Here is a 24,942-nt window from a genome sequence, read left to right as displayed (position 1 = left end):
CGATTATGTCTACATTTCTAACAAGGAAAAATACTTATGGAATATATACTCTGAACAAATAAAATATCTAAAACATTTTGTTTTCTTGCATATCATAGATATGTAAGCTTTTATTTACTTACCTACTTATTTAAAGTTTTTATTTTTTTTGAAAAGATGGAGAAAGTGTGTGCATGAGATAGAGAGGGAGAGAGAAAGAAGAGGAGGAGGAGGAGAAAGAGGAGGAGGAGGGGCAGAAAGACAGAGAGAGAATCCCAAGCAAGCTCTGCGCTGTCAGTGTGAAGGGTCTCCATCCCATGAACTGTGCAATCATGACCTGAGCTGAAACCAAATCAAGGATGCTTAACTGACTGAACCACCCAGGCACCCCTATGTAAGCTGCATTTAATTGGCTCATCTTCATAATATCTTATATATGATGACTCCTTTTAAAAATTGGTGTTTTAAGTAAAGAATTCTTACAAATCTTGGTGCTGTAAAAAATTATACCTGACATTTTATTTGCCTTGCAGATTTTACGGATTTTTTTTCTTTTTCCAAACTTTGTTTCCTTTCCTGGCATTGGTTAGTCAAGTATTTGATTATGAATTTCTTTCCTAGTTTTGTTGTTACTGAGGCTTTACTGTACTACCTTTTCTTTCCTAAAAAAAACAAGCTTTCATATTTGAAAGGAAAACAAAGACCTAGAAATTCCCTTTTCTGTCACTTCTATAGAATTTAATAACTATGATAGAATTAAGAACACAGTAGGATGAAGAATCTTAGGTGTAGCAAAGCAAATCAAAATAAGGATGGATTCTGCTTGGCTTCCAGTGAAGACAAAGTGAACTAGCCAACCCTGTTAATTTGGAAATCATAGACACTGTTACCTTACTTAGAAACTAATAGAGTGGCCTTTACTATTAGATTAAGCCAAGATTAAATTTCATCTAAACTGCTTCAAATGGTAATTTTAAATAATTATTTATGTCCTCTGTGAAATTTAGGCATACACATGGAAAAGGGGGGAGAATAGGAGTTCATTTCAAAGGACCTTAATATTCATTATATATAGTAAATTCATGCATTCACACCATTAGTTTTTTTGGTATTAAATGTATGAAAACCTTGGCAGAAAGTTCACCTGAACAAAGAAGCAGCTGAGGGTAATGATTAAGACTCAGGTGTGGACTCAAGAAGAATTATGCACAAGTCAGGAGAAAAGCACTTGAAGATAAAATGGAGAGAGGAATCAGGTTCAGAAGACTGAAACAAGTGTAGAGAGGAGAGCTCTGCTGGCACTTAATGGTTTAATGGAGACAAGCCTATCCTGGTAATGTTAGCGGGAAGCTTGGAGTCTGTCTTGTACTTAACAGGGCTGCGGAGCAGATAAACAGGTGAGCCCAGGGTGAGCCGGTAACAGATGGACCCTGCTAAGACTTTTGTGCTAACAGCCTACCCTTCTCCGTATGAAAAGTTCTTCTGATGGTGTAAGAGAAGTACTGTGTGTGTGTGCTCACGGGTGTGTGTGTGTTGGTAGGGTGGATTTTATTAAACTAGAGTAGTATTAAACTTTCCTCATTATGAGAATGTATGATATTTTAACTTTTCAAGGGAATTTTTAAAAAATATTCTGGGAATCCCGTTAGTAAAATGAATACAGATTTACATGAATTATTTCCCTAAGAGCTTAAAATATTTTAACATTTAAGCCCTATAGAAATTTAATTTTAAGTTCTTTAGAGCATAGACTGACATGATACACTGTAATTAATCAATAGAATAAATAGTTCTTTTGTTCTGCTGTGTGCACTGACATACTTTGATATCATTTCCTAAGACTGTTGTTCCTCTAGGTTTGGTCTGGTGTCCCTCCTTGCTTTTTTCTATTTTTTTTTTTTTAATTTACATCCAAATTAGCATATAGGCCAACAATGATTTCGGGAGTAGATTCCTTAGTGCCTCTTACCCATTTAGCCCATCCCTCCTCCCAAAACCCCTCCAGTAGCCCTCAGTTTGTTCTCCTTATTTATGAGTCTCTTCTGTTTTGTCCCACTCCCTGTTTTTACGTTATTTTTGTTTCCCTTCCCTTATGTTCATCTGTTTTGTCTCTTAAAGTCCTCATGTGAGTGAAGTCATATGATTTTTTTCTTTCTCTGACTAAATTCACTTAGCATAATACCCTCCAGTTCCATCCACGTAGTTGCAAATGGCAAGATTTCATTCTTTTTTTTTTTTTAATTTTTTTTTAACGTTTATTTATTTTTGAGACAGAGAACATGAACAGGGGAGGGTCAGAGAAGGAGGGAGACACAGAATCTGAAGCAGGCTCCAGGCTCTGAGCTGTCAGCACAGAGCCCGACGTGGAGCTCCAGCCCATGGACCTCGAGATCATGACCTGAGCCAAAGTCGGACGCTTAACTGACTGAGCCACCCAGGCGCCCCATGATTTCATTCTTTTTGATTGATGAGTAATACTCCATTGTACATATATACCACATCTTCTTTATCCACTCATCCATCGATGGACATTTGGGCTCTTTCCATACTTTGGCTATTGTTGATAGTGCTGCTATAAACATGGGGATGCATGTGTCCCTTCGAAACAGCACACCTGTATCCCATGGATAAATGCCTAGTGCAATCGCTGGGTCATACAGTAGTTCTATTTTTAGTTTTTTGAGAAACCTCCATACTGTTTTCCAGAGTGGCTGCACCACTTTGCATTCCCACCAACAATGCAAAAGAGATCCTCTTTCTCTGCATCCTCACCAACATCTGTTGTTGCCTGCGTTAATGTTAGCCATTCTGACAGGTGTGAGGTGGTATCTCGATGTGGTTTTGATTTGTGTTTCCCTGATGATGAGTGATGTTGAGCATGTTTTCCTGTGTTGGTTGGCCATCTGGATGTCTTCTTTAGAGAAGTGTCTCTTCATGTCTTTTGCCTGTTTCTTCACTGGATTCTTTTTTGGGTGTTGCGTTTGGTAAGTTCTTTATAGATTTTGGATATGTTCTTTATAGAGTTTGGATATGTCCTTTATATGATATGTCATTTGCAAATATCTTCTCCCATTCTGTCGGTTGCCTTTTAGTTTTGCTGAATGTTTCTTTCTGTGTGAAGAAGCTTTTTATTTTGATGAGGTCCCAATAGTTCATTTTTGCTTTTGTTTCCCCTTACCTCTGGAGACATGTTGAGTAAGAAGTTGCTGCGGCCAAGATCAAAGAGGTTTTTGCCTGCTTTCTCCTCAAGGATTTTGATGGTTTCCTGTCTTACATTGAGGTCTTTCATCCATTTTGAGTTTACTTTTGTGTATGGTGTAAGAAAGTGGTCCAGGTTCATTCTGCATGTCGCTGTCCAGTTTTCCCAGCACCACTTGCTGAAGAGACTTTTTTCCATTGGATATGCTTTCCTGCCTTGTCAAAGATTAGTTGCCCACACGTTTGTGGGTCCATTTCTGGGTTCTCCATTCTGTTCCATTAATCTGAGTGTCTGTTCTTGTGCCAGTACCATACTGTCTTGATGATTACAGCTTTGTAGTATAGCTTGAAGTCTGGGATTGTGATGCCTCCTGCTTTGGTTTTCTTTTTCAAGATCGCTTTGGCTATTCGGGGTCTTTTCTGGTTCCATACAAATTTTAGGATTATTTGTTCTAGCTCTGTGAAGAATGATGGTGTTACTTTGATAGGGATTGCATTGTATATGTAGATTGCTTTGGCTAGTATCGACATTTTAACAATATTTGTTTTTCCTATCCAGGAGCATAGATCTTTTTCCATTTTTTTTTTATGTCTTCTTCAATTTCTTTCATAAGCTTTCTATAGTTTTTAGTGTATAGATTTTTCACCTCTTTGGTTATATTTATTCCTAGGTATTTTATGGTTTTTTTGTGCAACTGTAAATGGGATTGATTCCTTGATTTCTTTTTCTGTTGCTTCATTGTTGGTGTATAGGAATGCAAACGATTTCTGTGCATTAGTTTTATATCCTGCAATTTTGCTGAATTCATGAATCAATTATAGCAGTATTTTGGTGGAATCTTTTGGGTTTTCCATATAGAGTATCATGTCATCTGCAAAGAGTGAAAGTCTGACCTCCTTCTGGCCAATTTGAATGTGTTTTATTTCTTTGCATTGTCTGATTGCAGGGGCTAAGTCTTCCAATACTATGTTGAATAACAGTGGCGAGAATGGACATCCCTGTCTTGTTCCTGACCTTAGGGGGAAAGCTCTGAGTTTTTCCCCATTGAGGATGATATTAGCATTGGGTCGTTCATATATGACTTTTATGATCTCGAGGTATGCTCCTTGTATCCCTACTTTCTTGAGGGTTTTTAGCATCAAGAAAGGATGCTGTATTTTGTCAAATGCTTTCTCTGCATCTATTAAGAGGATCATATGGTTCTTGTCCTTTCTTTTATTGAAGTGATAAATCACATTAATTGTTTTGTGGATATTGAATCAGCCCTGAATCCCAGGTATGAATCCCGCTTGGTCATGGTGAATAATTTTTTTAATGTTTTGTTGGATCCAGTTGGATAATATCTTGAGGATTTTTGCATCCATGTTCATCGGGGAAATTGGTCTAGAGTTCTCCTTTTTAGTGGGGTCCCTGGTTTTGGAGTCAAGGTAATGCTGGCTTCATAGAGTTTGGAAGTTTTCCTTCCATTTCTATTTTTTGGAACAGCTTCAAGAGAATAGGTGTTAATGCTTCTTTAAATGTTTGGTAGAATTCTCCTGGAAAGCCATCTGACCCTGGACTCTTTTTTGGGGGGAGATTTTTGATTATTAATTTGATTTCTTTACTGCTTATGGATCTGTTCAAATTTTCTATTTCTTCCTGTTTCAGTTTTGTTAGTGTATATGTTACTAGGAATTTGTCCATTTCTTCCAGATTGCCCATTATATTGGCATATAATTGTTCATAATATTCTCTTATTATTTTTATTTCTGCTATGTTGGTTGTGATCTCTCCTGTTTCATTCTTGATTTTATTTATTTGGGTCCTTTTTCTTTTTGATCAAACTGGCTAGTGGTTTGTCAATTTTGTTAACTCTTTCAAAGAACCAGCTTCTGTTTTCATTGATCTGTTTTACTGGTGCTTTTTTTTGCTTGTTTGTTTTTGGTTTTGATAGCATTAATTTCTGCTCTAATCTTTATTATTTCCTATCTTCTACTGGTTTTGGGTTTATTTGCTGTTCTTTTTCCAGCTCCTTAAGGTGTAAGGTTATTTCTTCTTTAGGAAGGCCTGGGTTGCTATATACTTTCCTCTTATGACCGCCTTTGCCATGTCCCCAAGGTTTTGAGTTGTGGTGATATCATTTTCATTGGTTTCCATGAACTTTTTAATTTCCTCTTTAACTTCTTGGTTAGCCCATTCATTCTTTAGTAGGATGTTCTTCAGTCTCCAAGTATTTGTTACCTTTCCAAATTTTTTCTTGTGGTTGATTTCAAGTTTCATGGTGTTGTCCTAAAATATGTACAGTATGATCTTAATCTTTTTGTACTTAGGGCTGATATGTGTCCCAGTATATGGTCTATTCTGGAGAATGTTCCATGTGCGCTGGAGAAGAATGTATATTCTGCTGCTTTAGGATGAAATGTTCTGAATGTATCTGTTAAGTCCATCTGGTCCAGTGTGTCATTCAAAGCCATTGTTTCCTTGTTGTTTTTTTGATTAGATGATCTGTCCATTGTTGTGAGTGGGGTGTTGAAGTCTCCTACTATTATGGTATTACTATTGATGAGTTTCTTTATGTTTGTGATTGATTTATATATTTGGGGACTCTCACATTTGGCGCATAAATGTTTACAATTGTTAGGTCTTCTTGGTGGATAGACCCCTTAATTATGATATAATGCCCTCTGCATCTCTTGATACAGTCTTTATTTATTTTAAAGTCTATATTGTCTAATATAAGTATGGATACTCTGGCTTTGTTTTGTTGACCATTAGCATGACAGATGGTTCTCCATCCCCTTGTTTTCAATCTGAAGGTGTCTTTAGGTCTAAAGTGGGTCTCTTGTAAACAGCATATAGATGGATCTTGTTTTCTTATCCATTCTGTTACCCTATGTCTTTTGATTGGAGCATTGAGTCCATTGACATTTAGAGTGAGTACTGAAAGATATGAATTTATTGCCATTATGATGCTTGTAGAGTTGGAGTTTCTGGTGGTGTTCTCTGGTCCTTTCTAATCTTTGTTGCTTTTGGTATGTATGTATGTATGTATGTATGTATGTATGTATTTTTTCATCTTTTCTCCCCTCAGAGAGTCCCTTAAAATTTCTTGCAGGGCTGGTTTAGTGGTCACAAACTCTTTTAATTTTTGTTTGTCTGGGAAACTTTTTATCTCTCCTTCACTTTGAATTACAGCCTTGTTGGATAAAGAATTCTTGGCTGCATATTTTTCTGGTTCAGCACACTGAATATATCCTGACACTCCTTTCTGGCCTGCCAAGTTTCTGTGGATAGGTCTGCTGCAAACCTGACCTGTCTTCCCTTATAGGTTAGGGACTTTTTATCTCTTGCTGCTTTCATGATTCTCTCCTTGCCTGAGTATTTTGTAAATTTGACTATGATATGCCTTGTGGATGGTCAGTTTTTGTTGAATCTAATGGGGGTCCTCTGTGCTTCCTGGATTTTGATGTCTGTGTCTTTCCCCAGGTTAGGAAAGTTTTCCAGTATGATTTTCTCATGGGACCCCTATGATTCTGATGTTGTTCCTTTATAAGGAGTCACTGATTTCTCTAATTCTTAAATTGTGCTCTTTTGCTTTCATCTCCTTTTTTTTCTGCTTCATTATTCTCTAAGTTTGTCCTCTATGTCGCTGATTCTCTGTTCTGCCTCATCCATCCTTGCCGCTGCTGCATCCATCCATGATTGCAGCTCAGTTATAGCATTTTTAATTCATTCTGGCTATTTTTTATTTCCTTTATCTCTGCAGAAAGGGATTCTGATCTATTTTCAACTCCAGCTAGTATTATTATTATTGTGATTCTAAATTCTGGTCCAGACATCTTGCTTGTAGCTGGGTTGGTTAAATCCCTGGCTGTCATTTCTTCGTGCTCTTTCTTTTGGGGTGAATTCCTTCGTTTTGTCATTTTGAAGGGAGAAAAGGAATTAATGAGGTAGAAACATTGAAATTAAAAAAAATTAAAATTAAGAAAATATTAAAAGTTAAACACACACACACACAAATCGAATAAATGATGCTAGATCCTAGGTGTGTTTTCGTCTGAGTGTTGATAGTGGTTTGACAGATTAGAGAGAAAAAAGTGGGGGGGGGAGTAAAAAAAAATGTTTGAGAATTTGAGAAAATGAATACACAAAGTAGACTAAAATGAGATGATGGGGGTAAAATAGAATTTGAAATAATATACACAAAAGTAAAGAATATAGTAGAAAAAATGTTTTTAAGAAAAATTAAAAATAAATATGAATCTTTTTCTGTATTTAAGAAAAAAGAGATGAAAAAGAGAAAAAGAAATCATTTGAAATTTGAAAAAGTGAATACACTGTAGTAGACTAAAATAAAATGATGGACGTAAAATAGAATTTGAAAAAATTTACATAAAAGCAAAAAAAATAAGTAAAAATATTTTTAATAGAAATTGAATGTAAAAATGAAGTTTTTCTCTTTCTGCATTCAAGAAAAAGAAAAAAACGAAAGAGAAAGGAAAAGAAAAAATAAAAAGGAAATTGTTTGAAAATTGAAAAGGTGAATACACTGAAGTAGACTAAAATAAAATGATGGAAATAAAATAGAATTTGAAAAAAATTACACAAAAGTAAAAAATATAGTAATAAAAGTTAAAAATATTTTTGTTGAAAATTGAAAAAAAAATTTCTTTATTCAAGAAAAAGGAAAGTGTAAAAAGAAAAAAAAAGGAAAGAAAGAAAATTGAATAGATGAACCTGGTAACAGATTGAAGTAGGACTGAAATTACTTCATTTTCCCCTAGAAGTCAATGTAGTGCTTTATAGTCCATAAACTAAGCCGGCAGTGAGACTTGTGTTCTTGAAGAGCAAAGTTGGCTCAGTTGAGAGGTGCTCAGTGCAACGGCTCTGTTTTTCCGCTAGATGACGCTGCTAGCCTACTGGGGTGGATTGTTGAGGTGCTCATTGATGCGTATGCGCATGCATGGGGGAGGTGAAAAATGTTGTCACCCTGCTACCCAGTCTGTTCTCCGGATCAGCAATTGTGCATCTGTCCGCTGTCTTCAGCTTTCGTCCACTCCCCGCTTTTTCACTGTCCGTGACCAAGCCCCAGGCCCTACCTCTCTCTGAGTTTTGTCTCAGATGTGGCTGTTTTCCCCAGCCCCTTACTTCTGAAGGACTGTGCCTTTGACCTCTGCTGGAGGGTCTCACTGAGCAATGGCCAAAAGAGCAATGGCTTAATGTCAGCTGCATCCAGGAACGCTTGCTGGACCCTGCTGCTGCAGGTGCCCAGAGACTGCAGCCAGGTGCCAGCCCGCCCCAGAAGTTTGTGAGATGGTGTAGCAGCAGCGTTTCAGGGATTATGGAAAATCACAACACACATCTGGCACCAGGTTTCACCCTTAAGGACCTTGCCCCAGCACCAGCAAATGTGGCTGCCTTCTGGGGTCTGCTGGGTATAGGTGGCTTCAACAGTTTCTACCAAATGTCCTTCCAGCAGTGGAACCGCTTTTCCCCCTCTGGCCCGAGAACCTCTGGACCCCACTCTGTTCCTGGGGATTCGCCCTTCCCACCATACACCGCCAGGTATGGAGCTGCAGAGTTGCAGCCTTTGCGTTCCCCTTGTTTACAGTCTTAGTGGAATTTAAACCCTCTCCTTTCTCCTTTCTCCCTTTTTAGTTTAGTCGCTGCGGCTGTTTCCAATTTTCCATTTTCTCTCCAGCTGCTTTTGGGGAGGGTTGTTTTTCCCGTTTTTTCCCCCCCCCCCCCCCCGCCGCCCCCAGTCTCCATCCTCTCTGCCTGCAAAAGCAGTTCCCTACCCTCAGCGGCTTCTCGCTCCCGGAATTCACCTCTCCGTGCCATGTACCTGCTGAATTCTGTGGTTCAGGTTGTGCAGATTGTTGTGTTAATCCTCCAATCAGTTTTCTAGGTGTGTAGGATGGTTTAGTGTTGGTCTGATTGTATTTCATGGACCCTTGCTGCTTTATCAGCATTCACATTAGAAATTTTTATCATTTCTAATACCAGGAATAATTGAATTATTTTGAGGGTGGCTTGTTTTTATATTATTGACACAGTTAATCATATAACCAATTTCATACTTATTAGCTAGAAAGCTCAAAGCCAAAGGTGTGGCTTGTTGAAATGAATGTAGGATTTCAGGAAATTAATTTTAAATATTTTACAGTAAAATAGTAAAAGTATATGCTAGGTTAACTTGCACTGCCAATTTTTCTATAGCTTTTGAAAAAAAAATGTCATGTGATAAGATAGTGATGAGGGAAATAAAGGCAAAAGAAATGTAGCATAAATGAAATCTCCTTACAGCTTGCAGCCCACCTGTAGACACCTGAAACATGCAGTGTGACCTTCCTCAAGGAACTCATGGCTGCCTTACTTCCTTAATGCTTTTGTTTTACTAAATACTAAAAGTCACCTTATCTTAATAGTAGCTAGCCCCTCAAGGTTCTGAAAGTCTTCCAAATTCCTTAGAAACTTACTTTATCTCTATCCCTCCTCCCTCCACAAATCTAAAAATTTATAATCAGTCAGTCTTCACAACCTCAGTGCAGCTCTTCAGCCCATGGGCCCTGTCTCCATGCTTTAATCAAATCACCTTTTTTGCACCAAAGATATCTCCAGAATTCTTTCTTAGCCTTTTGCTCAAGAATCCCATCAGATAGTAACTATCATTATGTAGAGACACAAAAATTAGACTGTAGAAGAAAAGATAAATCTAAGAAAAGGCCAATATTAGGGCTCATTTTTTAGGGAACCTTAAGAAAAAAATTTCACAGTCTCTGAGTAACGAAAGAAAGGGGTTGAACACAACAGATTTGCTATTTGTTTTTATGCCAGGAAACACTCTAGCCAGGAAAAGTAGGCAGAATCACATCATATGTTTAAGTTCCTGCAAATTTCCATCAATTCAAGCTTACTAGATGTTCCTTTAATATAATGATGCTCTCTTCTAGGTTGCTATCCAGATTATTTAAACACTTAATGAATGGTAAGTTCCTTCTTCCCTCTTAGGCTATTTCATTTCAGTTGCAAATTTACCCTGGTGAGTTTTAATTCTAGTGCGCAAACTTTACTAAAAGGGGACCAAATTAATGTAGAAAGGGCTTCTAAGTAATTATAATACTTATAAAAATGCAAACTGTAAAGTCAATTCATATCTGTTGAATGAATGTATTCATTACAATCTGTGAGTACATTAGAATAAAATTATTACTAAAATAGTTTTTTTAGGAGAGGGTCATAATAAGGAAAGTATTTGTTTACTCTCAAAATTTATTTACTGCCATAAGGTGAGTTTCTTTTTAAATATAATCACATTTTAGAGGAGAAGATATTTGAAAGTATTGATAAGACCTAATAATCTCTTCTTTACCTTGGCAGAAAACAAGGTTAATAAATGACTAGCATAAGCTTCCCTAAAGGCTTGCTACCTTGAAAAATGGCTGTGAATCATTTACTACAATAAATTACATGGAATATTTCCATATGCTTTCTAGCTCTCCCCAGATGAGTGGCTCCAGGGAGAAAAAGAATCATTAGAAATGCATTTGCTAAAATATGAGTATTTTTCCATCATTTTAGATTTTTTGTCTTTAGAAAAATGGACTACAATATATATGGGGCCTGCTTTTTCCCCCTTTTTTGATTAAAAGGGTATTATAATTCAAAGGAAGGACTCACCACTGGATGTTTAAAATTTTTATATTGATACTTGATATTAAAGTACAATGGTTATTTTATAAATATTAATCTAATTTATACCCAATTTTATTTTATAAAAATTTTAAAACTAGCGTCAGATATAATATATGACCAATAAGACTAAGGCCTGTTTGCCAATTTTGATACAGGCTCTTTAAAGATCATATAAATGGGGGTGCCTGGGTGGCTCGGTTGAGTATCTGGCTTTGGTTCAGGTCATGATCTTGCGGTCTGTGAGTTCGAGCCCCGTGTCAGGCTCTGTGTTGACAGCTCAGAGCCTGGAGCCTGTTTCAGATTCTGTGTCTCCCTCTCTCGCTGACCCTTCCCCGTTCATGGTCTGTCTCTCTCTGTCTCAAAAATAAATAAACGTTAAAAAAAATTTAAAGATGACGCAAATGACATTTAAAATCACCTCATCAAAAAAGAGTAGTAGGGGTGCCTGGGTGGGTGAGTTCAGTGTCAGACTCTTGATTTTGGCTTAGGTTGTGATCTTGGTTCTGCTGACAGCTGGAGCCTGCTTAGGATTCTCTCTCTTCCTCTTTCTCCACCCCTCCCCCACTCACATGCTCCTGTGCTTATGTGTGCTCTCTCTTTCAAGATAAAATTAAAAAAAAAAAAAAAGTATTTCTACATCAAAAAGAGAAAGCAAAAGACAAACAATGATCGGAATAAATAAGCTGTTTAAAAGTCTGTACATGAAAACACACCAGAAATAAAATGTCAGGTCAGAAGAATATCTGCAACACATATCACAGAAGGTAATAATCTCAAAGTATTTGTATAAGTGGACAAGAGAAACAAGAACTCCCTCAATCAGCAACGAAAATATAGGCAAAAACATGACTATAATGTCTTCAAAGTATTGATGTCCATTTTTAAACTGCTTAAGTGCATTGATAACGTTTGAGATATGATTTCAAATAAGATAAAATGTTTCTCATACTAAACTGGCAAAGTTGAAAAACAACGCAAAAATACCTGTTTAGAGTTCTCTACTCTGACCATAATCCTGGGGGAGTGGAGTTGGAAATCAATACAAATGCAGTGAACATACACTTGGTGGGGCGTCGGCCAGATTTAGAATCAAACTGGCTTTACCCCCTAATCATGTTACCAATCTCTCAGGGTTCCCATTAGACTCATGAGTAAAATCAGGAAAGTAACACTATGTATTTCATAGATTGTTGTGGGAATCAAAGGCGGTAACGCATATAAAATGTTTAACGTAGTACCTCTTCCTATTTTAGCTATTAGTCCCATTAAACTGGTAAAACCTTAAAAAGGACAATTTGTCACCATATGTAAAGCCTTATAACGTTGCATCAGTTTTGACCTATCAAATTTACTTCTAGACACTATTTTTAAAGAAGTGAATATGGATAGTCACTAGATTTTTGCTACAAGGTTATTGATGAACCTGATCTATAATGATAAAAATTCACAAATGGTACTGTGTATTAAATAATAAGGGAGGGGCGCCTGGGTGGCGCAGTCGGTTAAGCGTCCGACTTCAGCCAGGTCACGATCTCGCGGTCCGTGAGTTCGAGCCCCGCGTCGGGCTCTGGGCTGATGGCTCAGAGCCTGGAGCCTGTTTCCGATTCTGTGTCTCCCTCTCTCTCTGCCCCTCCCCCGTTCATGCTCTGTCTCTCTCTGTCCCAAAAATAAATAAATTAAATAAATAAATAAATAAATAAATAAATAAATAAATAAATAATAAGGGACTGGTTAAATAAATTAGAGCTATGCATTAAAAATACGACATTAAAAATATGAGGTTAAGAAGTTATTAGTCAACAGATAGCTGAAAAGAAGCTAATTTTTTTTGGTTTTAAACAGTGAATATGTCTTAAGTTTGTGAGTATAGTATGTGGTCAATAGTGTAAGTAGAACACTAACAGTGAATTGAAGATACATGAAAATGCACAGAGCACACACAGAACAGAAAATTATCAGACATATGTCTAGAGTACAAAAAAACTATTAGAACATCAAGGGAGACAAGGCTGGAAAGTCAGATGGGGATGAAATTATGTGGGATTTTGTATATATCATTAGTAAGGAATTTTTCCGTTATTCACTGGGCAGTGGAGAATCACTGGAGATTTTAATCAGATTTTAATTCTAATGTGGTATATAGAGAATGCATGTATGAAATTCCATATGATATATGGAAATAATGAGGTCTTCTGACCACACAGGTGAAAGAAAATACAGACTAGAACAAAGATGTAGGCCCTAGTTACAAAGGGTCTTAGAGGTGGGAGTCAAGGGATATCATTTTCATGGAAATACCAGGATTTGGTGGCCAAACTTCAGAAGTGTGTATGCTGGATTTAAATTTTGGATGCTTATGTGAAAGAGAAGAAAATGGGTACAGTGTGGAACAACTGAGCTTGAGATGCCTGTAGAGATTTCCAGTAATTAATTGGCAACAGATTCCAGAGTTCAGGAGAGAGGTTGGGGATGCAGATATAAATCTGAGTCATTAGCACTGGAGGGGACATGGAACTGCTTCCAGAGAATTAATTTCATCTTTTCAGAAGTATAGAGAAGACAATCCCATAACTTTTTAGTATGTACTTTCTACCAGGAAATTGTTCAGTTTTTCTTTCACTTGTAAAAATTTGTGTTCAAGTTTTAATCAAATTCCTCTTTATTTTCATTCTTTTGAAAGTGTTTAATGACCTCATATTACTTGTTAATGAAAGCATTTCAAGAACAAATAGGAATGGGCTTTCTAATTTATTCTTTGAGATAGCAGATTTTATTATTAAGGTTCTAAAAGAATACCTCAAGATCAAATGTTGAATGTAATAATAATTCTACAGTTGATGTCTTGTTTTTATGGTATTCGGGCTACAAAAACTTCCATGCATTCTTCCATTTACTTGGCTAGTTTTTATTAGGTGCCTACCATATCCCAAGCTCTGCAGGTGCCTAGGGGTGAGAGAATATGCTGGGTATTTGAGTGTTTAAGACAAATATTTCCAACAACTACTGAAAAGAAGTTTCTTTCTGATATCTCCAAGAAAATTAAAACCAACAAACAAAACAAAACAAAAAAACTGTGCAAGGAGAAATGGTTCAGGGATAGTTGTCAGTTAACATAAAGCACCTTCTTTTAGAAATGCAACTGAGTGGGGCATCTGGGTGGCTTAGTCAGTTAAATGACTCTTGATTTCAGCTTAGGTCATGATCTCACAGTTCATGAGTTTGAGCCTTGTGTGGGGCTCTGGGCTGTCAGTTTGGAGCCTTCTTCTCTCTCTGTCCCTCCCTCTCATTCTCTCTTTCAAAGGAAATAAACTTAAACAAAAAAAAATGCAACTGAGTGGAAATGCTAAAAAAATGTTAACATTTGTTAGGAATTTTGTGCAAAGCAAGAGTGAGAAATTTGAATATTTTATATGGGTTGGGGCTACTTTCAAAATTTTTAAACTAAATAACCATAAAAATAGATACTGCTTCCATGGTAACATAAGAGAATAACAATAAAAAACAGGGAAGGTAGCTCTGAGAATAAAATCCTAAAATCTGTTCTTTTTTAAAGTCAAAAGTGTAAAATGTTCCTAAATATAGACTAACTAGGATTAATCATCCAAGAAATATTGAGTTCCATCAAAATATAAATGATAATAGGGTTGTTATGTGATGGTTTAATTTTTTCATAATATACATTAAAACAAGAGAGGCAGTTAATTTTATTAAGCTTAATAATACCATTGAAAGTGTTGTACATTTTATCTAGCCTCTGGCATTAGCCACTGAATGAACACTTTATTTTTTCTTATAGAGAAAAGAGAAACAATTGAGAACAGAAATGGAAATAAGAGAATTGATGGCAATAGACCAATATAAGTAATGAGTGTCTAGAATATGCCAAGCTAGTATTAGTTATGCGAATGTTACTAATCTGTAGAGGAAAAAAAAAGGGCAAAAGTCTTTTATTCACTTTGTAAATAAAATATTAAAGCTAAAAAATATTAACTAATTTACCATAAATGACCCAATTAACCAGATCAGGGCAAGGCTCTAAAATGATACTCTTTTATACTCAATAGTTCAATTTTCTCCATTTTAATTATGAAAACAAAAGATATATACAGAAAAATAGGGTAAAAAGTAAAATTTCCCATTCCAATTCATTGTTCTCAGCAGAGGTAATTATATTCCAGATAGATTTCTAAGCATTCTTAACAGATTATATTACATTTATATAAATATAGGTATTATAGATACTTTGAGAAAAATGTTTATATATTTTTCATAAATAAAATCGTTCAAAGTAAGTCATATTCCAAATTTCTTCCCTTTTCAATTTTCCATGATAATAAATATAGACCTCTCTTACTCCAGTGGCTATATAGTATTCTATATTATAGATGCACTGTGATTTCTTTAAACATTCCTGTCTGGGTAAATATTTAGTCATATCCATTGTTCATGTTATAACAAAAAGGGCTCCTATATAGACTTTTTTCTATGTGTATTTGTAGACCTGAATTTATGTAGATGGAAAATACTGGTTTTAACTTCTATCTTGCCATTAAGTTGGTAATATAGAAACATTAGAATACGTGTAGGTATGGGCTTTTTGCTTCTTGTTTGTTCACTTTATTAATGAATCCCTAAGATTGGTGTCTTTAGATACTTTTGGTTACTATGACAATAACAACATTTTTTGGCAATGTCTACATAGTTGTTAGGTACCTGCCATATCCCAGGCACTCAGCCAATGGCTGGAGATGAAGACAGGAGTAAGACATAGTCCCTGCCAACAAGAAGATTATGGTAGAGTGGGGTAGCTTATTCCTGCATATTTGAACACTTATAAATGAATAATGTAATTTTTAACATTTATGATCCAGGTGTTTTGTGTCATTTAGAAAAATACAGATATATGACTAGTTATCCTTTTTAATACTATGGCAACTTAAAAAACTTTAGGAGGATTGGGGTGCCTGGGTGGCTCAGTCGGTTGAGCGTCTGACTTCGGCTCCGGTCATGATCTTGCAGTCCATGAGCTCGAGCCCTGCGTTAGGCTCTGTGCTGATAGCTCAGAGCCTGGAGCCTACTTCGGATTCTGTGTCTCCCTCTCTCTGCCCCTCCCCCGCTCATGCTCTGTCAAAAATAAATAAAAAAACATTAAAAAAAAACTTAGGATAAATCATCTAGGTTATCTTCCTCCTTCATTTCCATCTGCATTAGAATCAGAAGGATGTCGTAAATAGTGTGGCTTTTTGGAATTCTATAGATCATCATGGTCCAGATGATCAGTTGACCTTTTTTCATAAGCTGCTGAAACACATTATGGGAGACACTTCTACATGTCCACTCAGTATCCATGGTAAATGAACTGTAAATTGTAGTAAAATATTCAGTGTTTTTGTGCTAGAGGTATTCAAGTAACACATTTCTGGCCAAAAAGACTTATAGGGAGGTATGTAAAGCCTTTAGGGAGTCTTGTTTTTCCTAATAAAAGGACAATCATGGTTACTGCAGCTCTTCTCTACCCCTATTTCTTCCTGCCTTGAAAGTGGACATGATATCTGGAGTTTCAGCAGCCCTCATGTGACCAGCCAATGATTAAAGGTAACTTTATGGATAGAAGAATGCAAATATAGAAAGTTTTTGGTTTCTTAACAAAGTCACTGAGGACCCAAACAAATGTTAAGAGTTGACTACTTTCAAATTTCTTACTGTCATTTGGGAAAAAATTAAACACTGCATAGTTAGTCCTCTAACAGTTCAACTATTCCATTTCCAGCTGAATTAATTAGGATTACATTGGTTTTGGTAGTAGAGGCCTCTCACATTCACGGTGAATCAATGTACAAGCTTAACTATTTGTGAGCGCTCTGCCATTGTTCTGCCTATATTGTTGTTCCTATTTTGTTTCATAAAGTTACTTTTCCATGCTTTAAGTTAGAGACTATGGTTTAAATATTTTCCTGCTTACATTGAAATTTTGGACAATTAGGATTTTAATAAATATATTTTTTTTGTTTTTAAAAAATTCCTTTTTTAACGTTCTCCATTGAATCACACAGGTCCTATTTGAAGTATAGTGTCAAAACTCAACATGGCTATTGCTTTTTCTCTGTAGATTCTTGACACATTCAACTGCATTACCTCTGTAACCATGATGTGCTGGACAGAATAACTTTTGTTTCCTAATTTTACTCTAATGTACTAAACAAAGACTCACTGGTGTATGTCTCCTCAACTTTTGTAGACGACTTGTCTACTGAGGGTTAGCTACTTCAAACTCGATTATAAATCTCTACAAATTCCAAATTCTGTTTCTCAAAATGGCCACAACAGCAGGGCTGCCCCATCTGAAGACTCACAGCTAAGCAGCCTCCACATGCCCACCTTGCAGAGCCACTTTTCAACATTTAAAGAGCGTACAAGAAACCTTGTTATAGTCTGACAGGGCTCTAATAATTGGACTGCAACACGCAAAAAAAAAAAAAAAAAAAAAAAAAAAGCTGTCTTGGACTTTTAATCAAGCATCAATTTTGTTTAAATACTACATTTTTACCTGGTCCAAAGAGCATCTTCAGACACCCAAAGCAAAAATGTAACAGATGTGCTTACTCATGCACTTAAAAATTTTACTGAACCCCGGAAATTCATAGAAAACACGATATACATAAACATATACAAAAACAATTTAGAATTCGCACCATTGGGAAAACATCATAGTTGAGGGGTTATTTCATACTATTCAGTTAATAACAGAATAAAATGTGGTCCTCATTTGCCCATACATGGTAAAATGAGATAGGTCTAAAATATTTGGTTATCTTCATTAATTGGGATCATTGAAAATGCTGCCCTATTAAATTCTGTACCGCTTTCTTAAGATACTTAGGGTAATAGGCAAATTAGTTCTTGATTTGAATGCCCATTAATTTCTTAAGCTAAGACTTTATTGTTATTGGCATGTGAGTCCTGATTTACTATGATTGCTTCACAGCAATATTCTCCCCCAAAGATGAAGCTGATAAAAAAAGAGTTTACCTGATTTCCTCCCATACCATGACAGTTGAATATACCCACTTTTTCATTTTCCTTGCGGCCCATGTTGTCTAAACACTGGTTGGTTTCAACATTTCTTATCTAAAGGAAACATACAAAAACATGTCAGAAAGTCTTCCTGGTGTTATCAAATTGTATATTGATAATAAGATGATACATGTTTGCAAGGAAATTTCTCCAAGAAGAACACAAAATATTTGTCTTTTTCTGTCTAAACTCCTACTTAAGTAAACTTGAACAGCAATGGCATTGTCATTAGCATATAATCAAGAGGCACTCCTTGTTTATAGCATAGTATCAGAGAATGGGGAAATATCTACATATTACAAATTATTCATTCCCAAATCCTTTTAAAATTAGGGCAGTTGCCAAATTCCACTCAAAAATCCATAGTCTATTCTTGAACTCCTGTGGTACCATATGCAAAGGAATTGAAACAAATTGGTTAAATATCAAATTTATGTGTCTTTAGATTGCTTTATTACTAGATATTCCATATGTTAATAAAGATTAATTATTGTTTATTTCTGTAACTAAAACATATCCATTCATCTTTTTTCATACCTAACGCCAAACTTAATGGAAAAGAGTTGACCTAAGAAGAGCTATTATAAAGCTAAATGGTGATTTCATATTAAAAATCCCTCAAAAACAAGATTAAATTGCCAAGTGCAAGCATAAGATTCTTGGTTTAAATTCAAATACTGCATTAGTTCCATAATTAACATAATGTCAATTTGTCTTTGGGACACATGTAATTACAAAAGCCAATCATTGAGTTTAAAGATGCTAAAATTACTAAATCAAGCACGAATAATTAAAAAGGCATTTCTAATAAATGGAATGGGAATGTTTTTAATTTTTCCCTTAGTCTAAACTACAAGTATGTATTTATACTTGTCCACTCTGCTTCTGAAAAGTTCTTAGCTGTGACTCTTACTAGAACCTGCATATCTTACTATTCACTTATACGTTATTTGCATACATCTAATTAGTCATCTATGCTTTAGGTACATATTTCTTTCTTCATATTGGCAAATGAATAAGATCACAAACTTCTAAAAAGGATAGATGAGGTTTATATGAATCAGTTTTTTGTCTGATGCAGAATGCAAAGGGCAAGTAATGGTTCCTGGAATTGGGAAAAGTGGTGTGATTTGCTTTAAGGCCCCAGTCAGCAATTGAGAATAGTGGGGATTGGAATTCATACTTTGCAAAGGTTGAAAGAGCTGAGCAGAAGTGTCAATGCATTGAGATTTAGAGCAGGATTATAGATCCTTTCATCAAGAACCTGAGCTGCAACACATTAGAAAGATCAGAACACACCATGAATGTTAAAGGGAAAGGACGTAAACTTCAAGAAGCAAAATCATGTTCAAGTTCCACACTGGTAGGTTTAGGGCTGAAATACACTCTTAATCTGATATAGGTTGGTTCAGGCACTGAAGGATACTGAGACTATAAGCGAAGATTAAAGGTTTCAGGACCTGTAGCTTGACAGAATTGAGAAAGGTGACAATTGATAGATGATGTTTATCAGGCTGCCTATGTTGCATATGACCTAATCAACACATGACATAAAAGTTTATATTTAAATTCTTTATATCCGACTTTCTTAACATTTCATAAAAGGCAGACTTCTTGAGAAATAATAAAATGCTATATTATTCTTAAAAAGTACAGAGTAGTATACTATAACCCTTAGAGGAATAAATTGTCACAAAATGATTAATTCACCTTTACATGTAAGCTATGCAATCTGATTCAGAGGACCTCTGCTAGATTCATGATACTTGAATAGATTCTGGTTAATAATTAAAGGGGCAACATGCTGTCATTTATAAAATTTTGTCTTTTTGATGGACAAAAGAAGATTTGAAGCCATATTCAGACCTGTACATACTCTGACAGTAGCCTTTTAAAGGACATATGAGGATGCATATCATCCTACTTTTTGACAAACTAAGCACAGAACTTAAGGGTGCTTCCAAAGTATTTTGTCCTCAGTAATTATTATTAACCTATAGCTTATAGACCTATAAGCTTGGTCTGTAACTCCTCTTTTGAATGCATTTATCCAACAAATATTATTGAGAGTATGTATACTTCATGTAAACACCATTGAAGGTGCTGAGGCTACTGAAGTGAACGAAATAAACATAGTCCTCTCCACCATGAAGCTTATATTTTAGAGAAGAGTTTAATGCACAAATACATTTGTAATATATCAGAAGCTCAAGAACTTCTATGAAGAACACAGGAAGGGTAGAGAAAGTGATGGAAGGAGTACTATTTTAGATAGGGAACTAGGAAGGCCACTCTGAGAAAATGATACTTGAAGATATACCTTAGTAAAGTGAGAGAATAACCATATTTCCATGTGTGGAGAAGTATTCCAGACAGAGGGAACAGCAAATGTATGCTCTCTGCAGCTGAGAAAAACTGAGTCAAACAACAAGCTTAGCAATGTGGCCAGGGTGCAGTGAACAAGGGGCAGAGGAGAGAGGTATCCAACGCTAAATAAAGTAAGAAATCATTAAGTGTTTAAGCCTGAAGATGACCTATTTATAGCTTTCTCTGGCTGCTGTGAGAACAGATTAGAGGGAGTAAGGAGTAGAGGCAGAGAAACACGTAAGGGGAGTCTTGTCGTCATGCCGGCTAGAGATGGTGGCTGCTTGAAATAGGATAGCGATAGAGGTGGATAGGTCAAACTGGGGATGTTTTTAAGACAGACCCAAATAAGATTTGTGATTGAATTGGATATGAGCTATGAGAGGAAAAAAAGACAAGAAGCATTCCAAGGTTTTGCCTGAGCAAATGGACGAATGATGTTTCCCTTTACTGGAAACAATTTTCTGAGTTCTTGCATGTTGATAAATATATATATGGCCTTTATATTTGAAAATCAATTTGGTATATCTGAAATCCTTGGCTCACAATCTGTTTCCTTGAGTATCTTTAAAATGTTATGCAATTTACTTCCAGTGTAAATAGTTGCTTTTGAAAAATCTAATGATAATCTGGTTTTCTTTGCCTTATTCTTTTTTACAAATGTCTATTTGCTTGAATGCCAAACTGATCTTTTTCTTTTCTTTAAAGTTCAATAGAGTTACCACTATGCATCTTAATATAATTCATTCTGGATCACTCTTCCAGAAACATAGCATTCCTTTTCAACATGTAGTTTCAATTTTACTTTCAGGAAAGCATTTTCTTAAATTATAGTTAGTAATGTTCATTTTATTTTATTGTTTTGATTTTTCCCATTAGAAAATCCTATTGCTTTGGATCTTCTTGCTTCTCTTCTATATGTGACCTTCTATTAAAAGTGGAATTATTGGGGGTTTCTGGGATTATTGACTTGTGTTGTTTCAAGGTTAGCCTTTGTTTCTAAATGAATTCATTCTTTAATTTCTAATTCTTTACTCCATTTCATGCACTCATTTTAAAAGTATTTCTAAGTTTGATTTATAGCATTCTTTTCTACATTTTATCATTACACAATTTATTGTAGTTCATTTTGAAATATTAGGTACACTTTTCCTGTCTATGGGCATAAAGCTTTGGTGTCCATGCATTATTTGTAGAGAGATCATTCCCCTCCTTGTTATCTTTATTCTTACTGTGGCCATCCTCTTCTAATTACTATTGTTCTTATTATTACATGAATCCAATTCTCCTGACCTTTTAAGAGAGAGGGTTTTATCAGGAGACCATTTCTTTCTTTTCTATTTTTGGGAATCAGCTGGAATCTTTAAACTCTTCTGTTGCCTGATTCCCAAGTCCACACATTCCCATTTAGATGGTGGAGGGTATCACTTGGCCATCTGGGGTTTTAAAATCCCCCCAGGTAATTCTAATGTCCAGCAAAGTTTAGCAACTACCATTTTGGAGGGAGTTATGCATGTTTTTGATGTTAAATGGTGACATTACTATTATAATTAGTCTTCCTTTCTAAAGTAACTTTTTCAGTGGTTCCCATCTGGAAAGCTTTTATAATATGCTTCTGCCTGGCCTCGCCCTCATAGATTCTGATCCAAATGGTCTAGAATAGGACCAGGAGAGAGCTTAAAGCTCTGCACATAACTTGAGTGTATATTCAGGGTTGAAACCCCTTGCATCAATAGAACATAGTGGAGTACTTGCTAGCTGGAGGACTACCTATTTTGAAGACTCTGGGTGCTGGTGGAGAGAAAAGGAGGTCTTCATAGTAAAGTCGATTCCTTCAGTGCCCAGTGGGAAAGTTGAAGGGCAAATGTTCCCAGCTGTCCCAACTGGGAATGTTGATATAGAAGACCACTTCTAACTAACTTCACAAGTCTGGCTCTCCCGTTCCTGTACTTTTCTGAAAAGTTGAAATAATAGCCTTCTATTTTTTGAGATCTCCTGGTTCTGTTCATTTCTCCTATTTTCATCTGGATTTTCCATTTCCTTTGTCCTCATTGTCTCTTACCCCTTAATTGGGCTTTATTCCTTGAAGTTTCTTCTAAGAGGGAACTTCAGCTAGTGAGTTTTAAGAAATCACAAGTCTCAGAGTGTGTAAGCCTTTCAGACATTAGAAAGGAGAATTTTCACTGACTTACAAATTGGACTGTATGGAAACACCTCTCCCAGTTTCAGCTACTATTATCAAAGTGGCCTGAGGCAATTTCTCATGAGTATCTGTTAGCACTTTGGGGGTTATCTGGGTCTCATTTCCATCAGACATCCCATTGCTTTCTTTGCTTCCTCTGGCAAAGATTGGAGTATCACATGGTCATGAAATTGACAACTTCTATTTTGGGATTTGTGAGAATACCTGCCACCTAATTTGATAGTGTTTTCTATCAGTTTTTTGTTTTGCTATCCTGGATGCTCTGTTTTAATGGGAGAACTCAAAGAGATTCAAACACTGCATCACTGCTGCCACTGTTTATTTTTGGATTTCCAAAATAGACTGATTTGGGGGACTTCATGAAAAGATGCTTGTGCTATTTTTGATAATGTTCTAACTATTCCACAAAATGATTTGGTAGTTTCTAGACATGTAATATTACCTGTCCCTGAGGATATAGCAGGTGTTAAGAAGATATAAAATAGAAGCTCAAGTCAAATCTGATGAAGTTGGCTAGATTTGGGATCTGGACTAGAAACAGATAGGAGTCAGTGGTTTAGGACAGCTGTCAGAATGAGATGAGATGGGGTGACGACCACCACCACTAATACCACTGCCACTGCAATAATAATTAGCAATCATTATAATTGTATGTGCTATGTGCTGTTCCAAGCACTTATGTGTAACAGGTAATTTAATATTTACAACCAACCTATTACCCCCATTAAGATACAATGAAGTTAAATAATTTGTCCAAATAAGGAATTGAAAGCTATTATAATGACATTGGGAATTGCCCAGTCCTGACCTCCAGATAGGCAAGCAGTATTTATCAGAAAGGAGATGAGAGGAAGGAGCAAGGAAGGATTGAGTTCTAGCTAACCAGAGGTAAAGGGTACAACAGGTCATTCAGACAATGGTGAAGACATATGGAACAAGACACATGAAAGCAGGCTAGGATCAGACCTAGGGGACTAAATCATGAAGACTAGATGCCCCACTGTTGGGCTGAGGTCATGTAAATCATTTCTGGCTCTGGCTAGGATGACATTAGATGCAAAAAGGATAGAACACAGAATGGGTATCAATAGCCAACTTAAAAATCGAGAGACAGAGACATCACCTGGATAGAGACAATATCAAAAAGTTTATGTCACTAGGCTGATACGATCCAGATTTTAAAAAAAAATCCATGCAGGTTAGTGTACATCAGATTATTCTCAAGTCAGTGAACCCAGCACTATGGGAATCTGCTTTCTTTTCATAAAAATATAAAAATGGTCACCAATGTGTACTGACAGTCCTCATCAAGCAACTCTTACTGTAAATGATAAGGTATTGGCATACAGGAAAGTTCAATCTATGTACCTTATCTTTTGAGATGCAAAAGATGATGTGATTTAGGATGATCCTGTGTGATTTTTAAATCAGAACCTTTCTAAGTGTACCCTGGGGCCTCAAAGAATGTTGTTTAAGCAAAACAGTCAACTTCAGGAAAGACCCTGATCTCATCACTGGTACCATATTACCTGAAAACATTACCAATTACTTGGTAATGCCATTAATTCTGAGAAAAATCTAGGCAGCCAACCACTGATGATCTTCATTCATTAGAAATTCCTTACGGATTCTATTTTATTACCTGTATTCACATAAGAGCAGGCTGGTACTTCTCAGACCTGGAAAATTCTTTTGACTCATTGCTTATGGTATGGGGTATCTGTGAATGTGTGGCATAGGGCCAACATAGTTTTAACTTTAATTGTTGTCTGCTTTGAGATTCCTTTGTTTACACATAATCTTTTATTGCTTGGAAACAATTTTTAATGACATAAAATTGAGAGTATTTTTCCCACTTGTGTTTTTGTGTTTGAAATCAGCAAGCCTTTTTCTAAATGTTTCTACTCAGCAGCAGCCATGGTAATGTTCTTACCACTTACATAGTTTGTTCATTAGCTTTTGCTCCCTCTGCTGGATTGTAACAGTAAGCGACAATGAGAACTCTCAGTTCTAGAAAAGAGGCATATACTCCCCCCTCACCCTCATACCTTTGCATCTTGAAACCAATATGTAAAATCCATTCTAAAGATAATAATCTAAACTTAAAATAGTTTTTTGCTTTAATTACTCCAACACATGCTTATCTTTCAATTGCACATTATGTTACTCATTATCATTATTTTACATATGTCAACCTCGTTTGGTTTCTCTTTACTTCTAAAGAAAATAGGCGCATTTGCAGTGAATTCCAGTTTAATGTTAATGTTTCCATATTATAATTGCTGTAGTGAATATGCATTTAAGTAGATTTTTCTCTTTACCAAATTGTGCATAAATCAGAAGGATGAGTGCAAAATCTATATATTTAAAAAATCCAAGCTGACTGCTTATGTAGACCTGGGTTTTAAATGCCCCAATTTTAAAATTCTGACTATATGACATATTTATC

General features: G+C 35.9%; 1 protein-coding gene across 4 annotated transcripts in view; it reads right to left on the bottom strand.

The window, feature by feature from the left end:
- The window catches only part of GALNT13 (polypeptide N-acetylgalactosaminyltransferase 13), a 555,198-nt gene that overhangs the window by 34,572 nt on the left and 495,684 nt on the right, over positions 1 to 24,942 (bottom strand). For all 4 annotated transcript variants that reach the window (XM_040475110.1, XM_040475113.1, XM_040475109.1 and 1 more), the window contains exon 11: positions 17,882 to 17,980. In XM_040475110.1, coding sequence (XP_040331044.1) covers positions 17,882 to 17,980 — 99 coding nt within the window. The remainder of the gene's footprint in view (positions 1 to 17,881; positions 17,981 to 24,942) is intronic.

The sequence above is a fragment of the Herpailurus yagouaroundi genome, unplaced genomic scaffold (genome assembly GCF_014898765.1).
Source record: "Herpailurus yagouaroundi ecotype Mexico unplaced genomic scaffold, PumYag 140, whole genome shotgun sequence".
Lineage (NCBI taxonomy): Eukaryota > Metazoa > Chordata > Mammalia > Carnivora > Felidae > Herpailurus > Herpailurus yagouaroundi.
Note: the sequence above shows the minus strand (reverse complement) of the source record. Positions and strands in the feature narration are given on the sequence as shown.